Source organism: Hesperophylax consimilis, chromosome 11, assembly GCF_061612785.1.
Source record: "Hesperophylax consimilis isolate HC1 chromosome 11, BYU_Hcon_1.0, whole genome shotgun sequence".
Lineage (NCBI taxonomy): Eukaryota > Metazoa > Arthropoda > Insecta > Trichoptera > Limnephilidae > Hesperophylax > Hesperophylax consimilis.
The window spans coordinates 22,907,044-22,931,954 of NC_142846.1; the positions used below are offsets into that span (position 1 = coordinate 22,907,044).

The 24,911-nt window shown below is 35.1% G+C and overlaps 1 protein-coding gene across 3 annotated transcripts in view; it reads left to right on the forward strand.

Moving 5' to 3' along the window:
- The window catches only part of Kdm3 (Lysine demethylase 3), a 441,386-nt gene that overhangs the window by 198,200 nt on the left and 218,275 nt on the right, over positions 1–24,911 (forward strand). For all 3 annotated transcript variants that reach the window (XM_089637379.1, XM_089637377.1, XM_089637380.1), the window contains exons 5-6: positions 2,488–2,572; positions 12,356–12,444. In XM_089637379.1, the coding sequence (XP_089493505.1) occupies positions 2,488–2,572; positions 12,356–12,444 (174 nt within the window). The remainder of the gene's footprint in view (positions 1–2,487; positions 2,573–12,355; positions 12,445–24,911) is intronic.

A 24,911-nucleotide genomic window follows, 5' to 3' on the forward strand; every position in this document is an offset into this window, starting at 1 on the left:
TACGTGAAGAATTCAGACAAGCCATAAAATTCCTCTTATATAATGTTATTACAGAAAATCATTTTAATTGTTTTTTTTTAAACCTCGTGATTTTTCACGGGTCTGTGCTAGTTTTATTATAAAGTCTGTGTCACATCACAGCATTCTGATTACCGCGCAATGCGGGACACGTAACTTATATTCAATAAATATTTTTTACACGTCAAACGTTACGTTTTAAATTGAAATGATTATTTCGTATAACATAATGTAAAGGAAACGGCAAACCGATTCACTAAATATCCCAATTTTAGTCACTTTGTCTCGCGCATGGCAACAAAAAAACGGATATCAAGGCGATGCAAATCGATGCGAGCTTTGATGACAGTGGAATTATGCAATCAGGTCGATTGCTACTGGATGTTGATAAATTCTGTATACACACTGAATACACTCTCGCCAGTCGCCAGTTTCAAACTTCTGATGGTAAGCCATAGTTCCGAGAATTCATAGTTACATTTTATACTGTTAGCCGAATGAACATAGCATTTTTTAAATTAACACTAATTTACACCAAGTAAATGAGTACCGTTGCAGTGTTAACATTTTCGAAATAAGATTATTTTTTACTTACTTTAATTTTTTTTGTAGAAATGCAGTAAAATTATCATATCTGCCGCAATGATCCCTTCGGCACCGGCTCCCGGCATCAGTACACGAGGTCACCTATGCATTTGGGATACGCCATTATTATTATTTTTACGTCTTTTTAGCACTTTCAAAAGTTCTGCTCTGGAGCGATGAACCACATTTTCTGTTTTTTATCCTTCGCTCGGCTTTCTCAAATATCACATTGACCTCTTAATTCAGGATCATGTATGAAGTAGGTACATGCAGTTATAGATGTTATATTCTGGTTGTGTCATTTTCACTGTTGTCTATCATTACACAAGACTCTTAATTTTATTTCCGCACGTGTCTTATCGAAGCAATCTTAAGGTTGCTTAAAATCGCAGGAAACTGTTAAAAACTGATGTAACCGATTCATTCGTGCATCTCCATCTCACGTAACATTTCCCCAGCGTGTCGCACAACTGGCTGAGTATAGAACGTCAAATACAAAGCATTTTCACTGCCAATTACCTTAGACTTGCAAATGACCAGCGACCACCAGTAAATATTTCACTTCTCTTGCGCAAAAGTAATCATAGCACGTCGAAAAAAAGACAGTTCATAATGGTTATTTAAATAAATGTTTTTGTTATGCATTCATGACTGATTTTGTCAAATTAATCTCTTACCCAGAATGTAAATAATTATTAAAATATATTATTATATATATATATAATAAATATATAATAATAATAATACATTATTCGACGTACATTGACACTGAACTGTATTCGACAAGTTTCAAAATACCAATTTAGAAATATAATCATTCCAATAAGGTTTTTATAAAGGATTCCTCACAAGTATATATAATATTGTATTTGTGATGGTAAATGTATTCAGGTTTATAGAATACTGGGTTGCTTATTAATCTGACGAATCGAATTCGACTCTAGTCCTATTGATGGGCTCGACCCATTAACATTTTGCACCATTTCAAAACGTGGAATTCCTGATGCGTTATTTTTCTCTTTACGATTTTCTCCCATTTTAAACCTAAACTATACTTTTTTATGTGCCTGGAGCCAGAAGAACTATGGCATCTTCAATTAGAATTTTTGAAGCTGAATACCCCGCATCAAAAATTTTTTATTCGAACTTTAACCGTCTTACTTATTAGATTCTAACACTCCCGTTCAATTTGGTGTGGTAAAGCCGGCCTTGAGCCTGGTTTAAAACAGTTTTAACCAAACAAGTGAAGATTTTCACTGTTCTGACCTTGCGCCGCGTAATATTTACACCATTTTGTTTTAGTAAGTAAATGTTATTTTTGAAGAAAATCTATATTGTGTATCAGATGTCGAGTTGAAAAATAATTATATAAATTCCCTCCATAGAAAAAAATCGTGAAGTATGCAAAAAAACACGTCTGGTTCTGTTATTTAATATATTATAGGTATGAAAAATTTCACATTGTTTCTTTAAATGCTACATAACTCAGAGGTCGACACGTTTTCGCTATATTTTAAATAGTCGTGTTTTATTAAATATTTTAAAACAGTCGCTTAAGCTTATTCATAATATATATTTTTTTAATTTTACCGTGTTGCCTTTATAATTTGTTTTTACAAACCTCTTCAATAATCTTCTTCTTTTTGAATGCTTATAACGGAACCTTAAGGGAAAGGGGAGGAGAAGGAGATGGGATAGGGAAGTTGAGTAAGTACCTTGTATTCAGGTCTGGTTACCAAAAGCCGCTAGAGCCATTTCGAGGAACTTTTTGACATGGTGGTCTCTCACGAGGACGATACTGAGAGTATCAGTTTATATATTTATAGTTTCTTTTCTAACTTAATATACTCAGATGTTAAAGTAATATGTATATCTATTCAACAGGAGCTGACCTTGACGGATGACACTGTTCTTGAGGAGCATAATGAGGATCCCGCCTTAGTTCAAATGCGGCTATTGGGAGATGGAGGTAAGAACATTTTTATCTCAGTTAATGGCAGGTAATTTGAAAAGCTCGAGTCAGCCGTTGACGCTTGTGTAGTTGGCGATCATGCCAGTTGTCATTTATTTATGATGATTGAATTAAAATGCCTCAAAATGGTATTGTGCCTCTGTGCTCCTTAATAACGTATGGACATATATTTCCAAGTAATGAAAAAACTGGATTATGCCTTAAAAATACATAATTACAAACCGATAAAAATTTGTTGTATTTGCAATAAGCATTTTGTTCTATCAGACTATGCGATGCCTCTGGAATCTGTTACAAGTAATTGCAGTCTAAATATAGCAACATAAATATAAAAAAACGTTTAAAAACTTGGGTTAATCCCACATTTTGACATTTTGGTTCTGAGAAAATCGTCACGCCGCCAATCTGAAATTAAACGGCAAAACTTATTTCTCGACTTATTCTGTTAAAAGTATTTGTAAGTACATAGGAAAACAATCTGAAATAGGTTACGGAGACAAAAAAAAACAGGTTTTTCCTTTTCCCAATTTCTTTTGAATTTATATTCCTCAATTCATCTTTTAATAACTCCTTGGTACTCCCACCAACATAAAAAATCATAAATAATTCTTTAAATCCTTAAAGAGTATCTTTAAAACCGTGTCACGTAGATATAGATCACCAACCACACCAGCGCCATCTGCTTCGAGATTTCATTTCAATTAATTTAATTTTGTTTGTTTCCTTCTGCCTTCCGCTTCCGTCAGTCATCATTTAAATTTTATTTTTAAAGATTGTAAATTTATTAACCCTTGAGCCCATAACTCCTGGAATGCTATAAATTGATTTGACCAAACAACTACTGCCAGTTGCCTCACCACGATCTGCTTAGCATTCCACAAGGCAGAACAGACGTGTTTGCTCACCTCCGCATGACTAGAGGTGTGCAGCTAAATAACATTTATCTTGATATCTTCAACATAAACTTTGAAGGTCTCAATTTTTCGTTAACTTTTATGTTGAAATAACACCTTACTTTATTTAAAATACATATTTCTATTGCTGTTCTTCTGTTCATTTGTATAACAAATGGTCGCAGTCTGTTATACACAATTAAACAAATTTAAAAAAACCCTTTTATTTTGGACGAATAAAGCTCAATGTTATCGTAATACAATAATAACAATAACCAATTCCTTTTCTGCTTAATTATATTAGCATGCTTGAGGTTTTTTTATTATTTTTATTCTTTAATTACTGTTTTCTGTGCATTTAGGTTTATAAGCACTCTTATTTATTTCATAATCTCTCACCTTATTCTTTATACTTTATATATCCAACGTATCAAATTGGCAACGGCAGGCAAGCAATAATAATATCATGAGATCTTTATCAACAAGCTTAAAATAATGAAAACTACGTTTTCCAAAAAATATACTGAATAATATAAGTATTTTTTCTTAGGATTTGTATTTAATAGTAGCCTGATTAGCCATTTAAAATTAATAAAATATACTCTACACAGCATAACAGATATATTTGTGTATATAATTCTTCCATATCCCAACTTGGTTCATAAAATTTTATCATCCGAACAGTCGTTTTGAGGAACTCATTTCTAAATAATTTACAATAAAATCAAACGACTTCTCTATCGAATAAATACAATACGTAATGGGACGTTAGAGAAGAGTTTTTTTTTTTCTTAAAATAATTGCATTATTATTTAGTCTGTTATTATTTGAACAGTTGTAGGTAATAGGTATATTATTTTTTAACACTATTATTTATTTATATGGTTTCCAATTATACGCCTGCAGTAAACGCTAATAAAATATATATGGTTATACTCTGTACAAGCGTCGTGTTAATTTGATTTGTGGATAGTTTGTTTAGTCGATTGTTTGCCTTGTGCAATACAATACGTGTTATTTATATGAATAAAGAACGACGTTTCGTATTACCTCGTTTTCGATGAATCGATGAAATTACCATGATACTGTACATAAAATGAAAAGAAAATGAATTTAGTTTTACCATTTGTGTTTTCTACCTTCTTTTCTTTCCATAATAATTTTTTTGTACCAATTTTGTTGAGCTTGGCTTCAACTTCTTGTCTCTTTGAAATTCTCTTATTCTTTTTGTATGTTATTAACTTTTAATTTGCGTACCTTATTGCTTAAGTATATCTACATGATTTCCAGAAACAAACGCCGCGCAACTTGATATATCTCCTATTTAGTTAGAAAAATCTCGTGTTCCAGGAAAGGAAACAATAAAATGAACATATATTAAATTCAAGGGAAATAACCATAATGAGTGGCATTCATATGGCATTCAATCTTGTATCATCTTAAGTTTTAATGACAAGCTCCCAAAGGACTGCCAGGCGAAATGTATTTATTTTTTTATTGTGTGTAATTCGTAGAACTACATTTATTTATTTTTAAATGTTTTTTAATACTAATATATTCAATAATACTATTATCCTAATTTAAAAAAAAGATATAAATTTCAAACACTTCTGCTGTGTAGTTACTATTATGCATGACAGCTGTTTCGCCTTACGAATGCATTATCAAACTGTCCTTTCTTTGAAAATTCCTTCAGAAGGCGAAACAAAGCACGGTTTAGTAATGATTTAAGAAGGCGAAACAGCTGTAACGCGTAATGATAATTTCACAGCAGAACTTCTTTAAAAATAACTTTTTTTTAAATTGAATAATATTATTAAAAAATGTAAAAGAAAAACTTAAATTAAAATGTATTTCTATAAATTAAATATTGTAAGAATAAATAAAAATATTAATAATTAGTAATAAATCACTTTTTCAAACACAGCAAAATAATTTTGTGGAACCATTTTTAATTTTTTTTTTTTTTTTTTTATATTTACTCCACACAGGAGGCCCTGAAGAAAATAATTTCCCTCAGGGCCTATGTCATCTTTGGGGATGCTGTGTGGAGGGTCTTTTTGTGGAGAGGAAGGAGTGAACATGGGTCTTGAAGAGTCCCATGTTGTAGGAGGGAGGAAACACAGAGGCCGGCAGTTCGTTCCACAGCCGAGCTGTTGAACTTAAGAACGAATCGTAGAAGCGACCCGTTCTCATGTGACAAGTGTCAACTGTGTACAAATGTTGGGCGCGCGTTTGGCGTGTATCCCGACTACGCACCGGTGCCGAAGGGATCAATGACGCTAGTTCCTCAGAGCATCTTCCATTGTAATACCGATAGAACAAGGACAGCATACCTACCTGACGCCTGTGCTCTAAAGATTGCAGTCCGTTTGTTAAGATTGGGGAATCTATCAAACGGACCGCCCGTTTCTGCACAGAGTCAAGGGTTTTTTCAGGTATTTTGGGGCTCCAGACCAGAGATGGCTGCCAAATTCGACAGTAGGGCGCACTTGCGATTTGTACAGGGTGAGCAGTTGTGTACTATTAAAGTATCTGCGGGCCCTGTACAGTACGCCCAGCTTCTGAGAGGCCAACTTTACTCTAGCTTCGATGGAGCCCCCGTACCTGAGCTGGTCACTTATAGTTACACCAAGCATATCAATGGAAGGCCTGTTCGGAAGATTGCTTCCGTTGAAGGAGACTAGATTATCATTTGGATCCCTTTTAGACGTAATCAGACAGGATTGGGTCTTTGAAACATTAAATTCGACGAGATTATTTTTACCCCAGGAGGAAATACTCTCGAGATAACCGTCCATTCTCTGCTTCAAAGCCCTCCGAGCCGTTGGAGTTTGTGTGCCCTTTGGGGGCTTGTCAAACAAAAAGCTATCATGAACTGTACTGTCATCCGCGTAACAATGAATCGGTGCACATGTCAAAAGGTCATTGATGTGCAACAAAAACAAAGTTGGAGACAGAACCGATCCCTGTGGGACGCCAGCATTTATGGAGTGCGAGGAAGAGGTGAAACCGTCAGCAACCGCCTGAATCGACCTATCCCTTAAAAAGTCAGCAATCCACGTACACAGGGATGCGGGAAGTCCGTAAGAATGCAATTTGTTGACAAGTCCTCGGTTATTAAATTAAAACTAATCAACACGTTTTAACCACTTTTATTGTTTAAAACCAACCGAAATGTTTCGTAAGCAGGAGAAATAAACGGGGGAACGAGATGGGGTGGGTAATAAAGCATAATTTGAAATGGGAACAAATTTGACAGAGGTCGTTCAAAAAGATTTTCTGATCTCTAAATAGTATAAAACAATGCCGCTATCCGCATCTGTCTGTGCGTTTTCTTCTAAACTACGCACGGATTTTGATACGGTTTTCACTATCATTTCACGAATTTCGTTCGGAAAGTTTATATATGTAAAACATTCATGTTATATAAAGTACAGAAAAGTCGAGCGATGCCGGGTACACGTTAGCTAGTTATTGATAATTCTTCTTCTTCACACTCTTTTTAATTTCTAAAATTTCCAGTTTACCTAACTGGATACATACCTACATCAATATTACAGTGTAAACTCTCTATACCATTTAAAATCAATTATATGGTTTGTCTCTAATGAATAATTAGGATACTCAAAAAAAAATATTTGATCATTTTATATGCTCTTATAATCTAATTTCAAAGTTCCTCGAAATTAATTCCATTAATATTACAGTGTAAAATCTCTTTACCATTAAAAATTAAAGGTTTATCTCAGGAGTTTACTAAAAATAGTTTGTTTCATATAATTTGAATAATTCATCAAATTTCAAAGTTAACTTTCAAGTTTCGTGAAAGTTATTTCCAAGTTCTGTTATTATTTCAGTTCTTTCTGTAAATGATATAATAACAGAACTTGAATAGGACATTCTCAGAACTGGCAAATGAACTTTGAAATTTGATGAATTGTTCAAATTCTATGAAACAAACTATTCTTAGGACGGGTTGTTTCGGAGAATTTGAACAATTCATCAAATTTCAACGTTCATTTCCCAGTTCCGCGAAAGATTTTTCAAGTTCTGTTTTTTATTTCAGTTCGTCTAGCCAATAACCTATAATGATATATTAACAGAACTTGCATAGGACTTTCACAGACCCCGAAAATGAACGTTGAAATTTGATGAATTGTTCAAATTCTCCGAAACAACCCGTCCTTAGTAAACTCGGAGAAACTGTTAGAACACCTTATATGTTCTTTTATTCTAATTTCAAAGTTCCTCTAGGTTTTTTATGTACGTAAAACTTCAAGGTACCATAATTTAATACATAACTTTATGTGTGCTTTACATTACCTACCTCACAAGGTGAAACCTGTTCTGAGGTAGGTATGTATAAATATTATTGAAACAACCTTGAACTTTAGCTTGGTTTCACACACCTCTATTCAAACAACAACTCAATGTTGCCTCACCTGGATAAATTACGCACTTGTGTCTGAAGTGAACAAGTTATTTTTTGACGAACAAATCGTGTTAAATAACAAATGCTTATCTGCAAAGTTATTTATTTATTTCATTAAAATTGGCTGAAAATAAAATTTATGACCACCGTCTCTTATATTAAATTATTGATCACCAAAAATAAATTATTGATTACCCATATAAAATTATCACCCATACTAAATTATTGAAATTGAAGCCGCGACCCCTAGAATGAGAAAGAAATAAACTTTTTTTACAAATTTAACAATGTGTAGGCGTAAGTGTGGTTAAACCATTTGTAACCGTCATATGAATGAGGAGGTCCGAATAGATTGCAAGGCCGATGTAAACGAAATCAACAAGTTTAAGAATGGATTTCTTATGTAGATGGTTTGGATAATATGTAGAGCATATGGATAGATAAAGGAGTGATATGAGAATGTTGTTAGGCTTAAGGATGTTGGGAGGGGAAAGAGATGATACTATTGATGATCTCTTGCCCCGCTACCCTTCGGCCGAGTTTGTTGTTCTGGGGGACTTCAACGTTCATAACGAACCATGGTTGAAGTTCTCAGGCCCAGCGGACTCGGCTGGCCGGCAGGCGGAATCCTTTGCCATTTGCTACGGATTAGAGCAATTGGTTCAGGAGCCTACAAGGGTTCCTGATGTCCAGACTCACCGCTCCAATCTGTTAGACCTATTCTTAACTACTGTGCCACACGGTTATAAGATTGACGTCACAGCGCCTCTGGGATCATCTGACCACTGCCTAGTGACGACATCAATCCCCGTTAGCCTCAGACCAACCAATGAGAGGCTGAGGAGAAAAGTGTGGCACTATAGGTCAGCAGATTGGTTCGGTATGCGGGCCCATTTCAATGCTTTTCCGTGGTCAGCTGTTTGTTTTCGGACTTCGGACCCTTCAAGATGTGCCCAGGAGATTGGTGAAGTCATCAATTCGGCGATGGATGGCTTCATACAATCGACTACTAAAGAAACTGGTGTGGGCTCAAAGCCGTGGTTCAGTCGACAATGCTCCGAAGCAGTTCGACGAAAAAACGCGGCTTACCGAGCCTACAACACATCTCGAACGCCCGAAAGCAGATCAGCATACAACAAATCGGCAAAGGAATGCAAGAGAATCATCAATAGGTCAAAATTCGAACACGACCTGCAGATCAGCAAAAAGCTGGCTGCCTGCCCGCATGGCAGCAGAGCATTCTGGTCGCTTGCGGGCTCAATAGGTCGAAATTTTTGCAAACCCAGTTTGCCACCTCTTACCAGACCTGACGGCTCACTAGCAAACACCGCCACCGAAAAGGCAAACCTTTTAGGGAAAATGTTTGCGGAAAACTCGACCCTCGACGACGGGGGTGCTGTTCCGCCGTCGGTTCCTCACTGCGGCTTCTATATGAAAAAGCTGAGGATCCGGCATCGGGATGTACTCCACGTCATACGGGGGCTCGATGTTAACAAAGCTAGTGGACCTGATGGAATACCTGCCCTGGTATTGCAGAGGTGTGCTGCGGAAATAGTTCCAGTTTTGACAAAGCTCTTCAAAATGTCCCTGAAGTGTGGCACTGTGCCCTCTGGTTGGAAAAAAGCGGTAATTCACCCTATTCCCAAGAAAGGTGACCGCTCCAACCCGGCCAACTACCGCCCCATAGCGATCACATCAGTTCTGTCCAAAGTGATGGAACGTGTGATCAACGACAAACTGCTCACATACCTCGAGAAGAACAAAATTATCAACGACCGTCAATACGGATTCCGGCGGAACCGCTCGTGCGGTGATCTTCTCGCGTATGTGACGCATGTTTGGGGGCGGTGCCTGGAACGTCACGGTGAGACCCAAACGGTCGCACTAGACATATCCAAGGCCTTTGACCGGGTCTGGCACCGAGGACTTGTCAACAAATTGCATTCTTACGGACTTCCCGCATCCCTGTGTACGTGGATTGCTGACTTTTTAAGGGATAGGTCGATTCAGGCGGTTGCTGATGGTTTCACCTCTTCCTCGCACTCCATAAATGCTGGCGTCCCACAGGGATCGGTTCTGTCTCCGACTTTGTTTTTGTTGCACATCAATGACCTTTTGACATGTGCACCGATTCATTGTTACGCGGATGACAGTACAGTTCATGATAGCTTTTTGTTTGACAAGCCCCCAAAGGGCACACAAACTCCAACGGCTCGGAGGGCTTTGAAGCAGAGAATGGACGGTTATCTCGAGAGTATTTCCTCCTGGGGTAAAAATAATCTCGTCGAATTTAATGTTTCAAAGACCCAATCCTGTCTGATTACGTCTAAAAGGGATCCAAATGATAATCTAGTCTCCTTCAACGGAAGCAATCTTCCGAACAGGCCTTCCATTGATATGCTTGGTGTAACTATAAGTGACCAGCTCAGGTACGGGGGCTCCATCGAAGCTAGAGTAAAGTTGGCCTCTCAGAAGCTGGGCGTACTGTACAGGGCCCGCAGATACTTTAATAGTACACAACTGCTCACCCTGTACAAATCGCAAGTGCGCCCTACTGTCGAATTTGGCAGCCATCTCTGGTCTGGAGCCCCAAAATACCTGAAAAAACCCTTGACTCTGTGCAGAAACGGGCGGTCCGTTTGATAGATTCCCCAATCTTAACAAACGGACTGCAATCTTTAGAGCACAGGCGTCAGGCAGGTATGCTGTCCTTGTTCTATCGGTATTACAATGGAAGATGCTCTGAGGAACTAGCGTCATTGATCCCTTCGGCACCGGTGCGTAGTCGGGATACACGCCAAACGCGCGCCCAACATTTGTACACAGTTGACACTTGTCACATGAGAACGGGTCGCTTCTATGATTCGTTCTTAAGTTCAACAGCTCGGCTGTGGAACGAACTGCCGGCCTCTGTGTTTCCTCCCTCCTACAACATGGGACTCTTCAAGACCCATGTTCACTCCTTCCTCTCCACAAAAAGACCCTCCACACAGCATCCCCAAAGATGACATAGGCCCTGAGGGAAATTATTTTCTTCAGGGCCTCCTGTGTGGAGTAAATATAAAAAAAAAAAAAAAAAAAAAAGGTTATTCAGATCTGGTCACCTAACCCAGTCAAAGCCATTTCAATCAAAGTTTCAATTCCAAATGGTGTCTTACATCAGGGCGATACTGAGAGTAATATTCAACTCTGGAACGTGCCGCAAATATACTATATTGATAAGATGTATGAATCTGAGTAACGAGTTGTGTGGTATTCCATCCTCTCTGCATACGTCTGCGTGAAAGAGGGTTCATGGTTAGTCAATATATTTTACCACTTATATAATTTACCACAATTTCATTGCTGCTTTTTCTTTTTTCTGCACGGAGAAAAATGAGTATTTATAGCTAATTTATTAAGAATTTCTCAAAATTATTTGTAATCCGGTTAAAAATGGGATTTCAGGACGCTTCCTGATAAACTCTTTGTAAATTCCGATTATATAGAAAAACGTGTTCATGTACCTGCATTGATAATATATAATGACCAAATGAGTAAATATTCGGATCTTTAGGAACACGTGTTGCGACGTCGTGATAATACATTCGTATTTTACTTAAAGTTTATCAGGAAACGTATGGATACATTTGTTAAGGGCCTGCAATCCCGTTTTAACTGGATTTCGAATAATTTGAAGGGATTCTTAGTAAATTTTCAATACTCATGTACATCTCTTTATTTCTATATTCGGTGTATTTTTGGTTAAGGCGATGCACTTCGTCATGTAATATTTTAAATCGATCCGCTATCAATAACAGCCCTTACGTAGATGGCGATAAGGTTTAAATTCCCGCTTAACACCATCCACCTGTTTTGATTTATGCAAGTAAAAAACATGGCCAAAAAGTGTCTTTCATTTTATTTTGTGTATGTTTAGCGATAAATAATTTATTTTTTTTCGATCATTTTATAAATAACTTAATTTGCCACATTATAAAATAAAATCATAGCCGAAAATGGGTTTGAAAGTAGGAGATTTTGAACTTTAAAACAGTTTTCATAGGCCTTATACATTATTTTTTTCTGGCCTTATAAAAAGACTTATCTGAAAAATACTCGAAGATGTATTCTACTCACAGTATTTAATTAAAGCATCTGAAACCATCAATGTCTGAAACATATCTAGGCGACCAAATTTTCAAACCAAAAACACATGATTTTGCATTACTACGTAGTGCATCGCCTTAACTTTCAATATGTTTTATTTATTTTTTTAATTATTCATGAAAAAAAAAATTGTACTTTTAAATACATTTATTTATTATTATTTCACCCACCGTGCTAGGGATGTCCCTGTGTTATGGCGGGTGAAGTTTACAGATTAAATTTATTAATGATATTACTAATTATTAAATTATACAAATAAGTTTGATTTATAAATATTTTAAATTATTTGTGTATTATTTACAGTTGTGGAGTCCATAATGCGAGGAGAGTCAGTGGGCATCATGCCTCGCCGTTCCAGATCCGGTGCTGTCAACGCGAAGAAAAGTGATCAGGTGAGCTCTATTTGCAATAGTATTTGAATCAACACCCAGTTTGCTATTGTGACGTGTGAAAAACAAACGCCAAAAACCTTTTCGGACCCTGTATTCTCAACTGTGAGGGTAAATTAAATATTTAATTTCGAATGATGCAAATGCTTCTATAGGCTTGGGACTGTACTCAATCGATTGTGTGCATGGCTAGCTACTTGAAAAATATTATTTATCTGTGAAAATTATATATTATATGATTAGAGGGATTTTGAAAGCGATCTCGCACCAAATGCATTAAATGTGATGTCTACTTATGTCTATCAAAAGATGCCAACTGTTTCTTGAAATGTCAAATGTCAAATAATCAATGGTTTTTGTTAACTTATTTTTGAATATTTATTACACTCACAATTATGACTATTGGTTTTACCAAGAAAATTTATTAATAAAATATTTAAAAACCCTTTGTTTTTTCCCTTAATTCATATTATTATAATAAAAAACAAAAACTGTTTGCTTGTAAACCTCGGGTCTTAAAGGGAAAATGTGTCTACTTATATTATTGCTTGTGACGTGGAGGCTTAAAAGAAATAATAAAGAATATGGATTTCACTTAGTTCTGAGGTAAGTGGATTTCCTTATATACGATATACTTAACGTTTTGGGTCTAGATTTAGAGATATATTATAAATAAACATCTACGTAATGTTTATTTTTCGTAATTTTTGTTGGTGGTCAAAATGTTAAAATTACGCATTTACACGATTTTCAGATTATGTGGATCAATTTAAACATTTTATTAATTTATAGATATATACAAAAGAAAGTACAAATAACACATTAGGAAGCTTGGTCTGTCCAACTAGGAAAGTTTCCCGTTCCAGGACAGACAAATTGACAGGTGTAGTTTCATATTATTCCTTAAGAAATGTACATAATTACCAAACAAAAAATTCAATTTTTCTCTGTAACTGAGTTGTGTAATGAAGAAAAATATAAATATATATAATTTTTTTACTGTAGTGGCTTTGTAAAGATTAACATGGTAACATATAGTGCATTCGGATTTACAGTATAAGAGATAAGTTAGGTATTTAGTAGTAATCAAAAGTAGATCCATCAACAGACAATAATATTATATTGTTATATCGTTTATCGGGTCCCACCATAGACATATGAATATTATTAGACCTGCCCTAAGTGATTAAAAGCGTATTATCCCCACTCCCCATACCGGTTCCATTGGAGCCGGCTGTGCTCGCGTATGGCCTCAAGTGAAATTTGAAAACGTGACGTCATCATTCTCGTGCGAACTATGGTCGAGGCATCATCGGTTCATTTTACGAAATAACACGGCAAAATGTTGACTTGTGCTATGAAAACTTGTAAAAATAGATGTGAAAAAGAGAATAAACCCAATTGTCGTATTACGTTCCATATATAAGCATTATTTTACTTTATTTTAAGCATATTCACATCGTATAATATGGATCAGTTGTAGAAACATAATATACTATCACATCGAGAAACGTCTGGACGCGAAACACAAAGCTGGTTGGTTGCTGGGAAGTAAATTATGAACATTTATAAAAGTGTCTTAACTAAATACTTAAACGAAATATTCGACTCTGAAAATAGAACCGAATTTTTTTGCCGAATTTGGACTTCGCAAATTTGTTCATAACGTAGCGAGTAATTTGCGCTCCCATGTAAAAATGTCTATTCATTCAAAAGCAGATTTTACTTTTAAGAAGTAAATGGTGATATTATAATGCGAGATGCCTATTTACTGTCAGATTGATTTATTGACGAATCACAGTCTCAGCTTTACCCCCTTCGTTCTTCAACAGTTGATTTTACCCCTCGCCATTATGTTCTCGTCTATTAATTCCTATGTCTGTGGGTCCCACTCATTTGATCCCGGCATATGTGTTTTTGTTGGTTTTTTTTTTGAATCTCGCATTCGCTATAGATAATTGTTATTTTTTTGCACAATCAACCACAATTAACCGCGGCAGAGTAGTGTTCACATACAAAAAAATTCTATTAAAAATAGATAATATTTTTTATTATCGGCCTCCGTGGTCGAGGGGTAAGGCTCTCGATCAGCAATCCGAAGGTCGCGGGTTCAAATCCCAGCATGCGCAACAATTTATTTTTTTATGTGTTTGTATTTCACAATTTAATTTTTTTATGTGAACACCACACAAGATTCCCAACAGCTCCCGACCGTCTGGAACCAGTAGTGATTCTATGGCTTCCTTAAATGGAATTCTGTGTTGCTGAAGGTGGTGTGGAGGGGAAGGGGATGGGAAGAGTAAGGTGGGGAAGCTCCTGGCTATTCAGATCTGGTCACCAAACAATTCTAAACGCGACAAGCCATTTCAAGCAACGTTTCAATACTGAATGGTGGTTTTACACCAGGGTGATACTGGTGATCTTCCACTACTTCTACTCTTGTGCGGTATTCACATTAAAAATAACATAGGAACCTAAGCTTGGAGAAAACCGAATACAAGATTATAATTAATTATAAAAGCTATGTTAGATAATGTTGTTTAAGACTTAATAGTAAATCAATAGATTCCATTGATGTATTTATATTTAGATGAAACATGAAGCGAAAAAATAGATTCCGCTTTTTTGCCTCCAAATTACCTCCAACTTTTCTAACGCTCTAACTAAAACTACCGGATCCGGACTACGCGCACCGCTTATCGCAATAGTGAAACAAGTTTCGGCGAGATATTAGTACGCAGTAGCGCCTCTAATTGTAACTCTATGATAAATTCATACATTTTACATTCTTCTAGATTTTCTAGATGAGATGATTGTACTAAATCTCTTTTTCCTTTCCATCTGCACTTTACCGTAAAGGTTACTATTACTTTCTAGTCTGCAATTTTCACGGTCTGAAGTCTGAAATAAGTTATTACTATCATAAATCAGTGATCTCTCATTTGAGACAATCATTTTATTACACATAGCACTAAACGTCACCTTCTCCTTAGTACAGGGTGCAGCAAAACATACAGTTGCACATGCAGTTTTTAAGGGCCGGTACATCCCGTATTGTGGGGGTAGGAACCTGGGAGGGATCTCATTGTGTCGGGAGGGTCGTGCCGGTTTTAGTCGTTACCATGCGGGGCTTCTGGATGGCCGTTCTTTCGTCGCCTACCAGCGGGTCTTCCGGTTACATTTCAATCTTGCGCGCTCACCTTATTTGAGCAGTTACGTCTTCTTTAACATCGACTATAATTAAATTATTTTTTTAACATCGGCCTCACAAATTGGAAGAACTCAAAGATCGAATTCAAAATGCGGCCGAAAACTTCAGAAATCGCCTTCCTCAATGTATCGCTGCTGGAGGCCATCATCTCTCTGATGTAATCTTCACGCATAATTTTTTTAATAGCCCTTAAAACTGCACTGTTTTTGCACTGTCTGTTTTGCCGAACGCTGCATAATGCAGTTTGTAAATGTTTTGTGACCTTTCCGGAAATTTTAATTTAAAGTCTATTTTTCGTGCATCATAAAATAAATATCTGACTTTGTAACATTAGTTTTGAAAGAATTTAAAGTTACTAAATGCAGCGCAGTCCGAATAAAAACCGTAAAACCCAAATAAATAAATTAGCATATATTCTACAAATTATTTGCCATAATAACTTGAGATTTAAAAAATATATAATTAGAATAAAATAACTTATTTTGAATATCACTTTATTTGAGTAAAATATATGAACCAACACCGGCTTCGATTCAACCTGAACCTTCATCAAGGTTTTATAAAACATACTGGTGAAATTTCTACAAAAAAGAATGTGAAGGTTATAAGAACGTATGTTTTATAAAATCTTGATGAAGGTCCAGGTCAAATCGAAACCGGTTGGTTTATAATTTTCTTAAATAAAGTGGTATTCAAACTAAGTTATTGTATTCTTATTATAATTATGTATAAAGTGAGTACTGCATATTAAAATTAATAAGAAAATATTATTCAGTTTGATTGGGTATTTTGGCCTCAAAACCAAATTTAAGCTCGCGCGTTCGTTCCTCTTAATCTTTAGCCCGTCGTCCCACCAGTCGGTAAGCAATCGAAATAAACCGAATACTGTAAGACCCTGCGCAGAAAAGTTCCACACAGATCGTCGGTCAGAATTCGGTTTATGTCGATTACTTACCGAGCCGTGGGACGTCGGGCTTAGAGTCATGTCAAACATAGTTAACATAGCAACGGTTGGTGGCACTCCACTCCATAAGGCATTGTTCTCGCGGCTTCGTGCATTGTTTTGACGCGATCCGGAGCTAGTCGGTACGACAAAGCACATTACTTGAAATTCGATATTACACACGTAGTTCCTGCTAGCTGCTACCGTTAGACAGAACACTGCACACTGCGCAGTGTTCTGTCTACCGCCTGCGAAACGACCCGGTATTAGTTTCAAGTAAATGGCTGCCTGGCCGCACACTCTCAGTTACTCAGGCACTGTACTGTACTCTATACTCCGTACTACATACTCTGTCATATTCTGTACTGTGCTCTGTACCTTTGCTCCCTCGAGTAAACCCGACACGCTAGCTTAGAGCCTGGAGTAATCGCCACTTGGAGAGCTTGGCTGCAATTACAAGAGGTCTACGATGATGAAATGGGATGGTCATAAACCGGGAACCTGGGATCAATAAGGTGATGCCGGGAACGGAATTCTGTTAACAACATATCAACAACAGGAAAAACAATTTTGTAACAAATGAGGCACAAAAAACTTCGAAAATGGTAATAAAGTCTGTGTTTCCATACGTTTTATTACCTGAAAATGGCAAATTAAATTCGTGTCCGTTCTGAATTAACGAACACATGGCATGTGTTTTACTAATCGAAGGGCGAAATCTGTGTCACACTTAAATTAATATAAATCAATTAGGTACCTATAGCTTTGTCTAACTATAATGAATACGGGTTTTTATAAACTTAATATATTATATCGATAAGTGACTTATCATTTTTATAGAAGTTAATATTCAGCATTCAAAGTGGCCCTTGGTCAACCTAACCTAACCTAACCTAACTCAGCAATACTAAAAATTATTTATCGTTAAATTCTACACGGGTAGTTACTAAAATGTCTAACATTTCCGGAGACAAAGGTCTCCAAGCTGTAATCTTTTAAATTCTAGGAAATACATACCAAAATGTCTGAAAAAAGGTGCAGTTTTAAAACCAATGAAGGCATTTTCGAACGTTTTACCAAAAATCCAGTACGAATTTCGTATGGAATTTTATAATTTTTAAAAATCGCTGTGAAAAAATTTAAGTAAAAGAGTATGTGCTGTCGGTAGGTATTAATAGTTAATATTATATGAACTATAATGAACAAAAAATTTCAGTAGGCATAGTGGTTACTTCCTGGAAAAATTGGAATCATAAGAGGTTTTAAATTTCTACCGAGTTGCTCTGGAAAAGTAAAGAGAAAAGTAACTTCGTGCGAAGTAAAGTGCCAGTAATGATGTTCAAACTTTATTGCGTCTACCAATTTAAAATCGATTTAGTGCACCATCCAGAACAAGAGTTTCTTATATCACTCTCTACTTCGTTCTATTCTCTGAATTGACCTGGTTTTCTGATAACACATTAGTGTTTCTGTAAATTTGCCTTTTTAATTCTTTGTTTCTTTTCAAATTAGTAGGTATTACGGATTTATAACCCCTATAAACAAGCACTCAACAATCTTTCACTTAAGGCGATACACTACGTCGTGTAATATTTTAAATTGAGCCGCTATCAATAACAACCCTTACGTAGATGGCGATAAGGTTTAAATTCCCGCTTATCACCATCCGCCTGTTTTCATTTATGCAAGAAAAAAACATGGCCAAAAAGTGCCTTTTATTTTATTTTGTGGATGTTCAGGCATATTTTTTTTTTCGACTATTTTATAAATAACTTAATTTTCCACATTATACAATAAAATCATAACCGAAAATGGGTTCGTAAGTAGGAGATTTTGAACTTTAAAGCAGTTTTCATAGGCCTTTATATTATTTTTTTCTGGGCTTATCTAAAAAATACTCGATTATTTCAAAGACCAAGATGTATTCTACTCGCAGTATTTAATTAAAGCATCTGAAACATTTCTAGGCGACCAAATTTTCAAACCAAAAACAAATGATTTTGCACTACAAAAATACATACACATACCAAAAATTATGTTTGCCAAACAATGTACATGTTTATATGTTTATAAAACTATTAGCACACACGAAGATGTGAGCTAACTTAAGATTAATAAATAAAAAATAAATAAAAAATAAAACTACTACGTAAGGCATCGCCTTAATACAAAAAACGAGGGAACACAAAAACATTTAGATTTCAAAACAAAATGTAAAATAAAAAGGGTAATTTTACAAATATTTTGTAACGTAAAAATATACACGTAATAAACAATACTATTACGGATAATACACACTTCATTATATGTATGCAACCATCCCTCATAGTATTTGCCGATTTTTTTTCATTACCGCCTTTATTGTTGTGTTTTATTTTATTTGACGTCAATTATATTTTATTTTATTTAAATTTATTATTGCATTTTATCTTTTTATTGAACTTTCTTAAATTGTAAAATGGGGGCCTCATCACGAGCAATGTACCTAGTGAGACCCACATTATCGTATAATGTTTGGAAAATACCTAATATTATTGTATAAAATAGTATTTTTTATTTTTTATTAAAAAGGCTGCATGTATGGAAATATTAGGAAATATAGTTACAAATGTAATATCAACAGAATTCAAATACAGACAAAAAACGAGGAATTTCATTCTTTCTTTGAGAGAAACAAATCAATCAGATTCTCCCTGCATTTCGATGTGGACACATTGAAACTAACTAGTTTGTTTAAATAACTAACGACTGAAGAAGTAAGTGAGACCGGGCGTGCAACATGTTTCGTAACTCGACCCTACACCCGAGTCGTTGACCTAGGTCCTAGGCGGCAACGTGACGATTCGGTACGCGATTGCCTCTCGTTTCCAAGTTGCAACTAGTTCACCTTCATCACTCTGGTTGCCGACGTTAATTTCAACATTAACTAGTCAGACACGACCGATGACACACCGGCACACAGAACATAATAATCCCTAGAAGAGTTAAATACTCACCGGTTAAAGTATGTTAGAAGGCGTGTCCGTGAGTAAGCTTGATTTTTCTTTACTGGTGAAATCGATCAAACGTTTTCAAATATCGAAATTCTTTCTTGAACAAATGATCAATATCTATAATAAAGGAAATTTGTGATTACTTCACGACACATTTCTACCGGTTTATCATCTTCAGTGCCTGCAACCAACGTTACCAGTTGCCAACTGATTATAATTTGGACGGGAAAATAATTAAATGTGATGAAAACTTCAATGAGAAATGCGGTCAAATGAAAAAAAACACTGTGCCACTTGACAAATAGTGTCAAAACTGAAACCAAAAGCCATTACGTTTTTCCTTTCGCGACAGAAGTTCTAGTAAATAATATGTTAATCGATGAAAGATTGTCTCTCGATTAATGTTATCGATCAGTTGTTGAGATTGTAGTTACGTTACGGCTTATAGGCTTACATTATTATAAAAAAACTTACCAACCGTCACATAGAGCGCACGCAAAAATATTGCTCCACAAAAATTATCCGAATTTTAGCGTATAATTCAAAAAAAAGCAAACAAGATATCAGTAAACGTTTACATGAAGATAAATTACAGTTAAATTCTACGGACTGTGAACTCTGGGTGATTTCATTAAGTGATTTCCAAGTGATTCCAAGTAATCAATCTCTACAAAGTGACAGTGATTATTGTCGAAAAAATCCATCAGCTTATTTCATAAAATTTCTCTACCAAGAAATTTGATATTGCACCTATTTCACGATACGTCATAAGCGGCCAATAGCGCAGTGGCGTAAACAGTCACAAAAGCGGCAGTCTAGACAGGGGAGATATCTGAACCAAGTGAGTTCGAATCCTACTGTTTCAAAAAGTTTTTTTTTTTTTTCTGTTACTTTAATAATAAATTAACTAAATAACCTAATCTACTTGAGAATAGATTACAGTGACTACTTAAATAATTGTAACTGAAGGCAATAGAACTAAATTTAACTTAATTAAAGTGACATCTATCGACCAAATCATAAGCACAAATTTAAAAATGTCGAAATCACGTAAAAACACCAGTGCATCTCCTACTCCTCATTCAGCCGAATTACTCGAAGACCTAACACATCGACTAATGTCGCACATAGACACAAAAATAGATGAATTAAAAAACGAACTTTTCAAAAAAATGAACCTTGAAGCAGCAGAAAGACAAAAAACCATAGACTTTCTTTGTAATAAATATGATGAATTAATAGAAAAAATTGACCAATCCATTCTCTCGGAAAAAACAATGATGACAGATATCGAAACATTAAAAAAAACATTAAACGAAAAAAGTATTCTACTAAAGAATCTGGAAATAAGGGCTGCCGAAAGCGACCATAGAATGCTGGCTGACTCGTTAGAAATATCCGGAGTACCTCTTAAAGCGGATGAATCTATATTTGAAATAGTAAGGTCAATAGCCGAAACAGCGGACATTCAGATCCTTCCGGAAGACATTCTACAGGCCGTCAGACTACATCCAACTACTGCCAAGGCTCAACCAGGGGGACTGTCTGCAGCGTCAACGTCAACAAAACAAAGGGACCATCCGAAAATCAAAATTAGATTCAATAATCCTAAATTACGTGAGCTTTTGCTCTCTAAGAAAAGAGAAGTCAAATACAAAACATCCCCAGGACTAAACTCAAAAATCTACATCAGTGAAATCCTGTCACCATATCTAAAGGAACTACTATGGAAAACAAAACAACAAGCCATCACAAAGGGATATGCATTTGTATGGACCAAAGATGGAAAGGTTATGGCGCGGAAAGCCGAAAAAGATAAAATAATTTATATTAAACACTCCGATGATATAATAAAGATGATCTGAATTTACTATCCCAAAATCGTACACATCCATCCGATAATTTTAATCTTACCATGGCTAAACAATTAAAAATACTACACCAAAACATACGCAGTATCTCAAAAAATTTTGACAATTTCACTGTCGTACTTCAACAATTGGAGACAGAATTTGACGTGATAATTCTCACAGAATGTTGGCTAGATAAAATCTTCACACCAATACAATTACCTAATTATACGGTCACTTACTCCAAAAATATTAAAAATCAAAATGACGGTATTGTAATTTACTGCAAAAAACATCTACATTCAACTTTAACGGAAGTAGATATCACAGACGCAAACGGCTTTGAAATAATCATAAATAATGACATATGTATTTTAGCTATGTATCGATCACCTTCTATAAAAAACATATTTCCCTTTCTGAGGTCCCTAGACAGTCAACTTATCAAAATGAAAAAACAAAAAAATATCTGCTTAATAGGAGATATGAATATAAACATTTTAGAAAATAAAAAACATCCACAAAGTGACGATTACTTAAACCTTTTGTTATTCCATGGACTCTTTAGCACCATAAATGAACCCACAAGAGTCAACTTTAAACAAAATAACCTATTACCCACACAAACTTGTATTGACCACATTATGTTAAAAACAAAAAGATCATACAAATCCTCAATCCATCACTCGACAATTACAGACCACTATACACTTATCCTGAAAATAAACACTACAAACAATTCACAAGAAATACACTCCAAAACCACAAAAACCCACAATACAACTGATATTTTAAAACTAAATGACATACTACTTAATAAAAAATGGGAAGAACTCGTAGAAAATAATAAAATTAATGAAGCATGGTCACTTTTTATAGAATGTATTCAAGACGAATTTAAAAAAAATACCATCACGTCCGAAAAAAGTTCTCCAACTAAACATAAACTTCTAAAACCGTGGATATCAAAAGGACTCATAACAAGTTTCAGTAAAAGAGACAAACTCCACAAACAATGCAAATCTAACCCATATGACATCTATCTCATAAATTTCTATAAACGATATCGAAACTTATGCACACGACTTGCACGTATATCGAAAGAAATATATTATAAAAATAAATTAGATAAATGCAACAAGGACCCCAAAAAAATATGGCAAATCCTAAAAGAAATATCCCACACATCTTCAAAGAAAAGCGATTCCATAACCGAGATTAAAATAGATAACGAGATTATTAAGACATCAGAACAACCACTAAAAGTATGTAATTTTGTGAATAACTATTTCGCTAACGTCGGCAAGGTATTAGCAAACAGAATCACTACAAATGACGATATCCCAGAATTCTCAAACCACTATACACACACTAGTGTTTCTTCCTTTAAAATACCATACATTACCCAAATACAAACACTAAAACTTATAAACGAACTAAAAAACACAAACTCTCAGGGTAGCGACAAAATATCACCGATGACACTAAAAATAATAAAGTCAGCACTTCTTATCCCACTTACTATACTTATAAATCGGTCCATTAAAGAAGGAGTGTTCCCAACTATTTTGAAAACGGGCAAAGTAATTCCAATCCATAAAAAAGGAAACAAGGAAGAAATTAATAATTACAGACCAATCACAATTCTAAACACGCTTTCAAAAATTCTCGAGAAACATATCAAAAACCACCTTTTAATTTTTCTTAACAAAAACAACATACTATCACCAAATCAATTTGGATTCAGGGAAAATATGAGTACCTCACATGCCATAGCCTCAGTAACAGACTTCCTCAAAACAAATATAGATCAGGGTAAAAAATGCCTTGGAATATTCCTAGACCTGGCAAAAGCGTTTGACACAATTCACCACCAAAACCTGCTAAATAAACTTAAATATTTCGGAATCACGGGAACAGAACTCAAATTAATTGAAAGCTACATGGAAAATCGCACCCAATATACTTCAATAGAAAACACATGTAGTGACAAGGAACAAGTATCCTACGGAGTACCACAAGGCAGCATACTTGGCCCAATCCTATTTCTTATTTATATTAACGATCTATGTCACCTCCAAACAGACGGGGAAATTATAAGCTTTGCTGATGACACTGTGTTACTTTTTAAGGCCACTGACTGGAACACACTAATCACAAAAGCTGAAGTTGGCCTAAATATTACAAAAAAATGGCTTGACTCTAACTTATTAACTTTAAATATAGATAAGACTAAATTCATAACCTTTAGCATAAACTCGAGAGGCCAACCCGCCAAAAACATCTACCTTAAAATACATTCCTGTCACTCAGCGAGCACCCCGTGCAATTGTCCTGCAATCACACAAACCGAAAATATCAAATATCTTGGTATATACTTCGACCGATATTTAAAATGGGACAGACATATTGAATCGGTTAAAGGAAAGATAAACAAGTTGATTTACTTTTTCAAAAACGTGAGAAATATACTGAACATATTTGATATTAAGAATATATACCTCGCAATAGCACAATCTATAATGGAATACGGCATTATTGCCTGGGGCTATGCCAGTAAAAAATACATTAACACACTATATAAAGCTCAGAAAACCTTAATAAAAGTAATACTTAAAGTACCAATACTAACACCCACTTCAACCATATTTAAACAATTCCCAGTGTTGAAGATTCAAAAACTATATTCAAAACAAATACTTACTTTCCTTTACAAGAACCTAAACACATTTAAAACTTCACAAACTTCTCGCAATACCAGAACAAGACATGCACACCAACTACTAATACCAAAAACCAACACATCCTTTGGACAAAAACACTACAGATTCCAGGCTATAAAACTATTCAATTCACTTCCAACACAATATAAAACATCTAATCTTACAGAATACAAAAAACACATATGGAACTGGCTACAATCCTGTTAATATTTAATTTTTTATATTTCACTTTTTTGGAATAACTATGGAAAAACTACTGTCATAACTATGGAAAAATCGATTTTATATTTTAATTTTTAATGTTTCTCTGTGTAACCAACTCCACTGTATTATTTTAGAATTATATAACTTTACAATTGAAAAAGTCCTCCACAACACAGGTGAACTCCTAGCGTGGAGGACAATATACTATACCATTGTTTAACAAATATATTAAAGAATAAATAAAAAATAAAAAAAATTATAGTTACGTACGATCACTTAGTAGTTACGTATGGTTATTTAGAACTTTGAACTTTTTAATCTGACAGGAACAGCTATAACCATGAAGTTCTGTGAACGGTAGACCAAAAAAGTATTTTTCTAATTTTCTCTTATTTAATATCTCAAAACCAAGATTTCCTCTGCAATCATATTACCTACTTAGGTACATAAATACGTGCCTACTTAATTACAAATAATATATTGTATGTAACATTTTTTTAATTTTTCAAATAATGAATTATACATTTTTTTTAGAGAAACGTAACT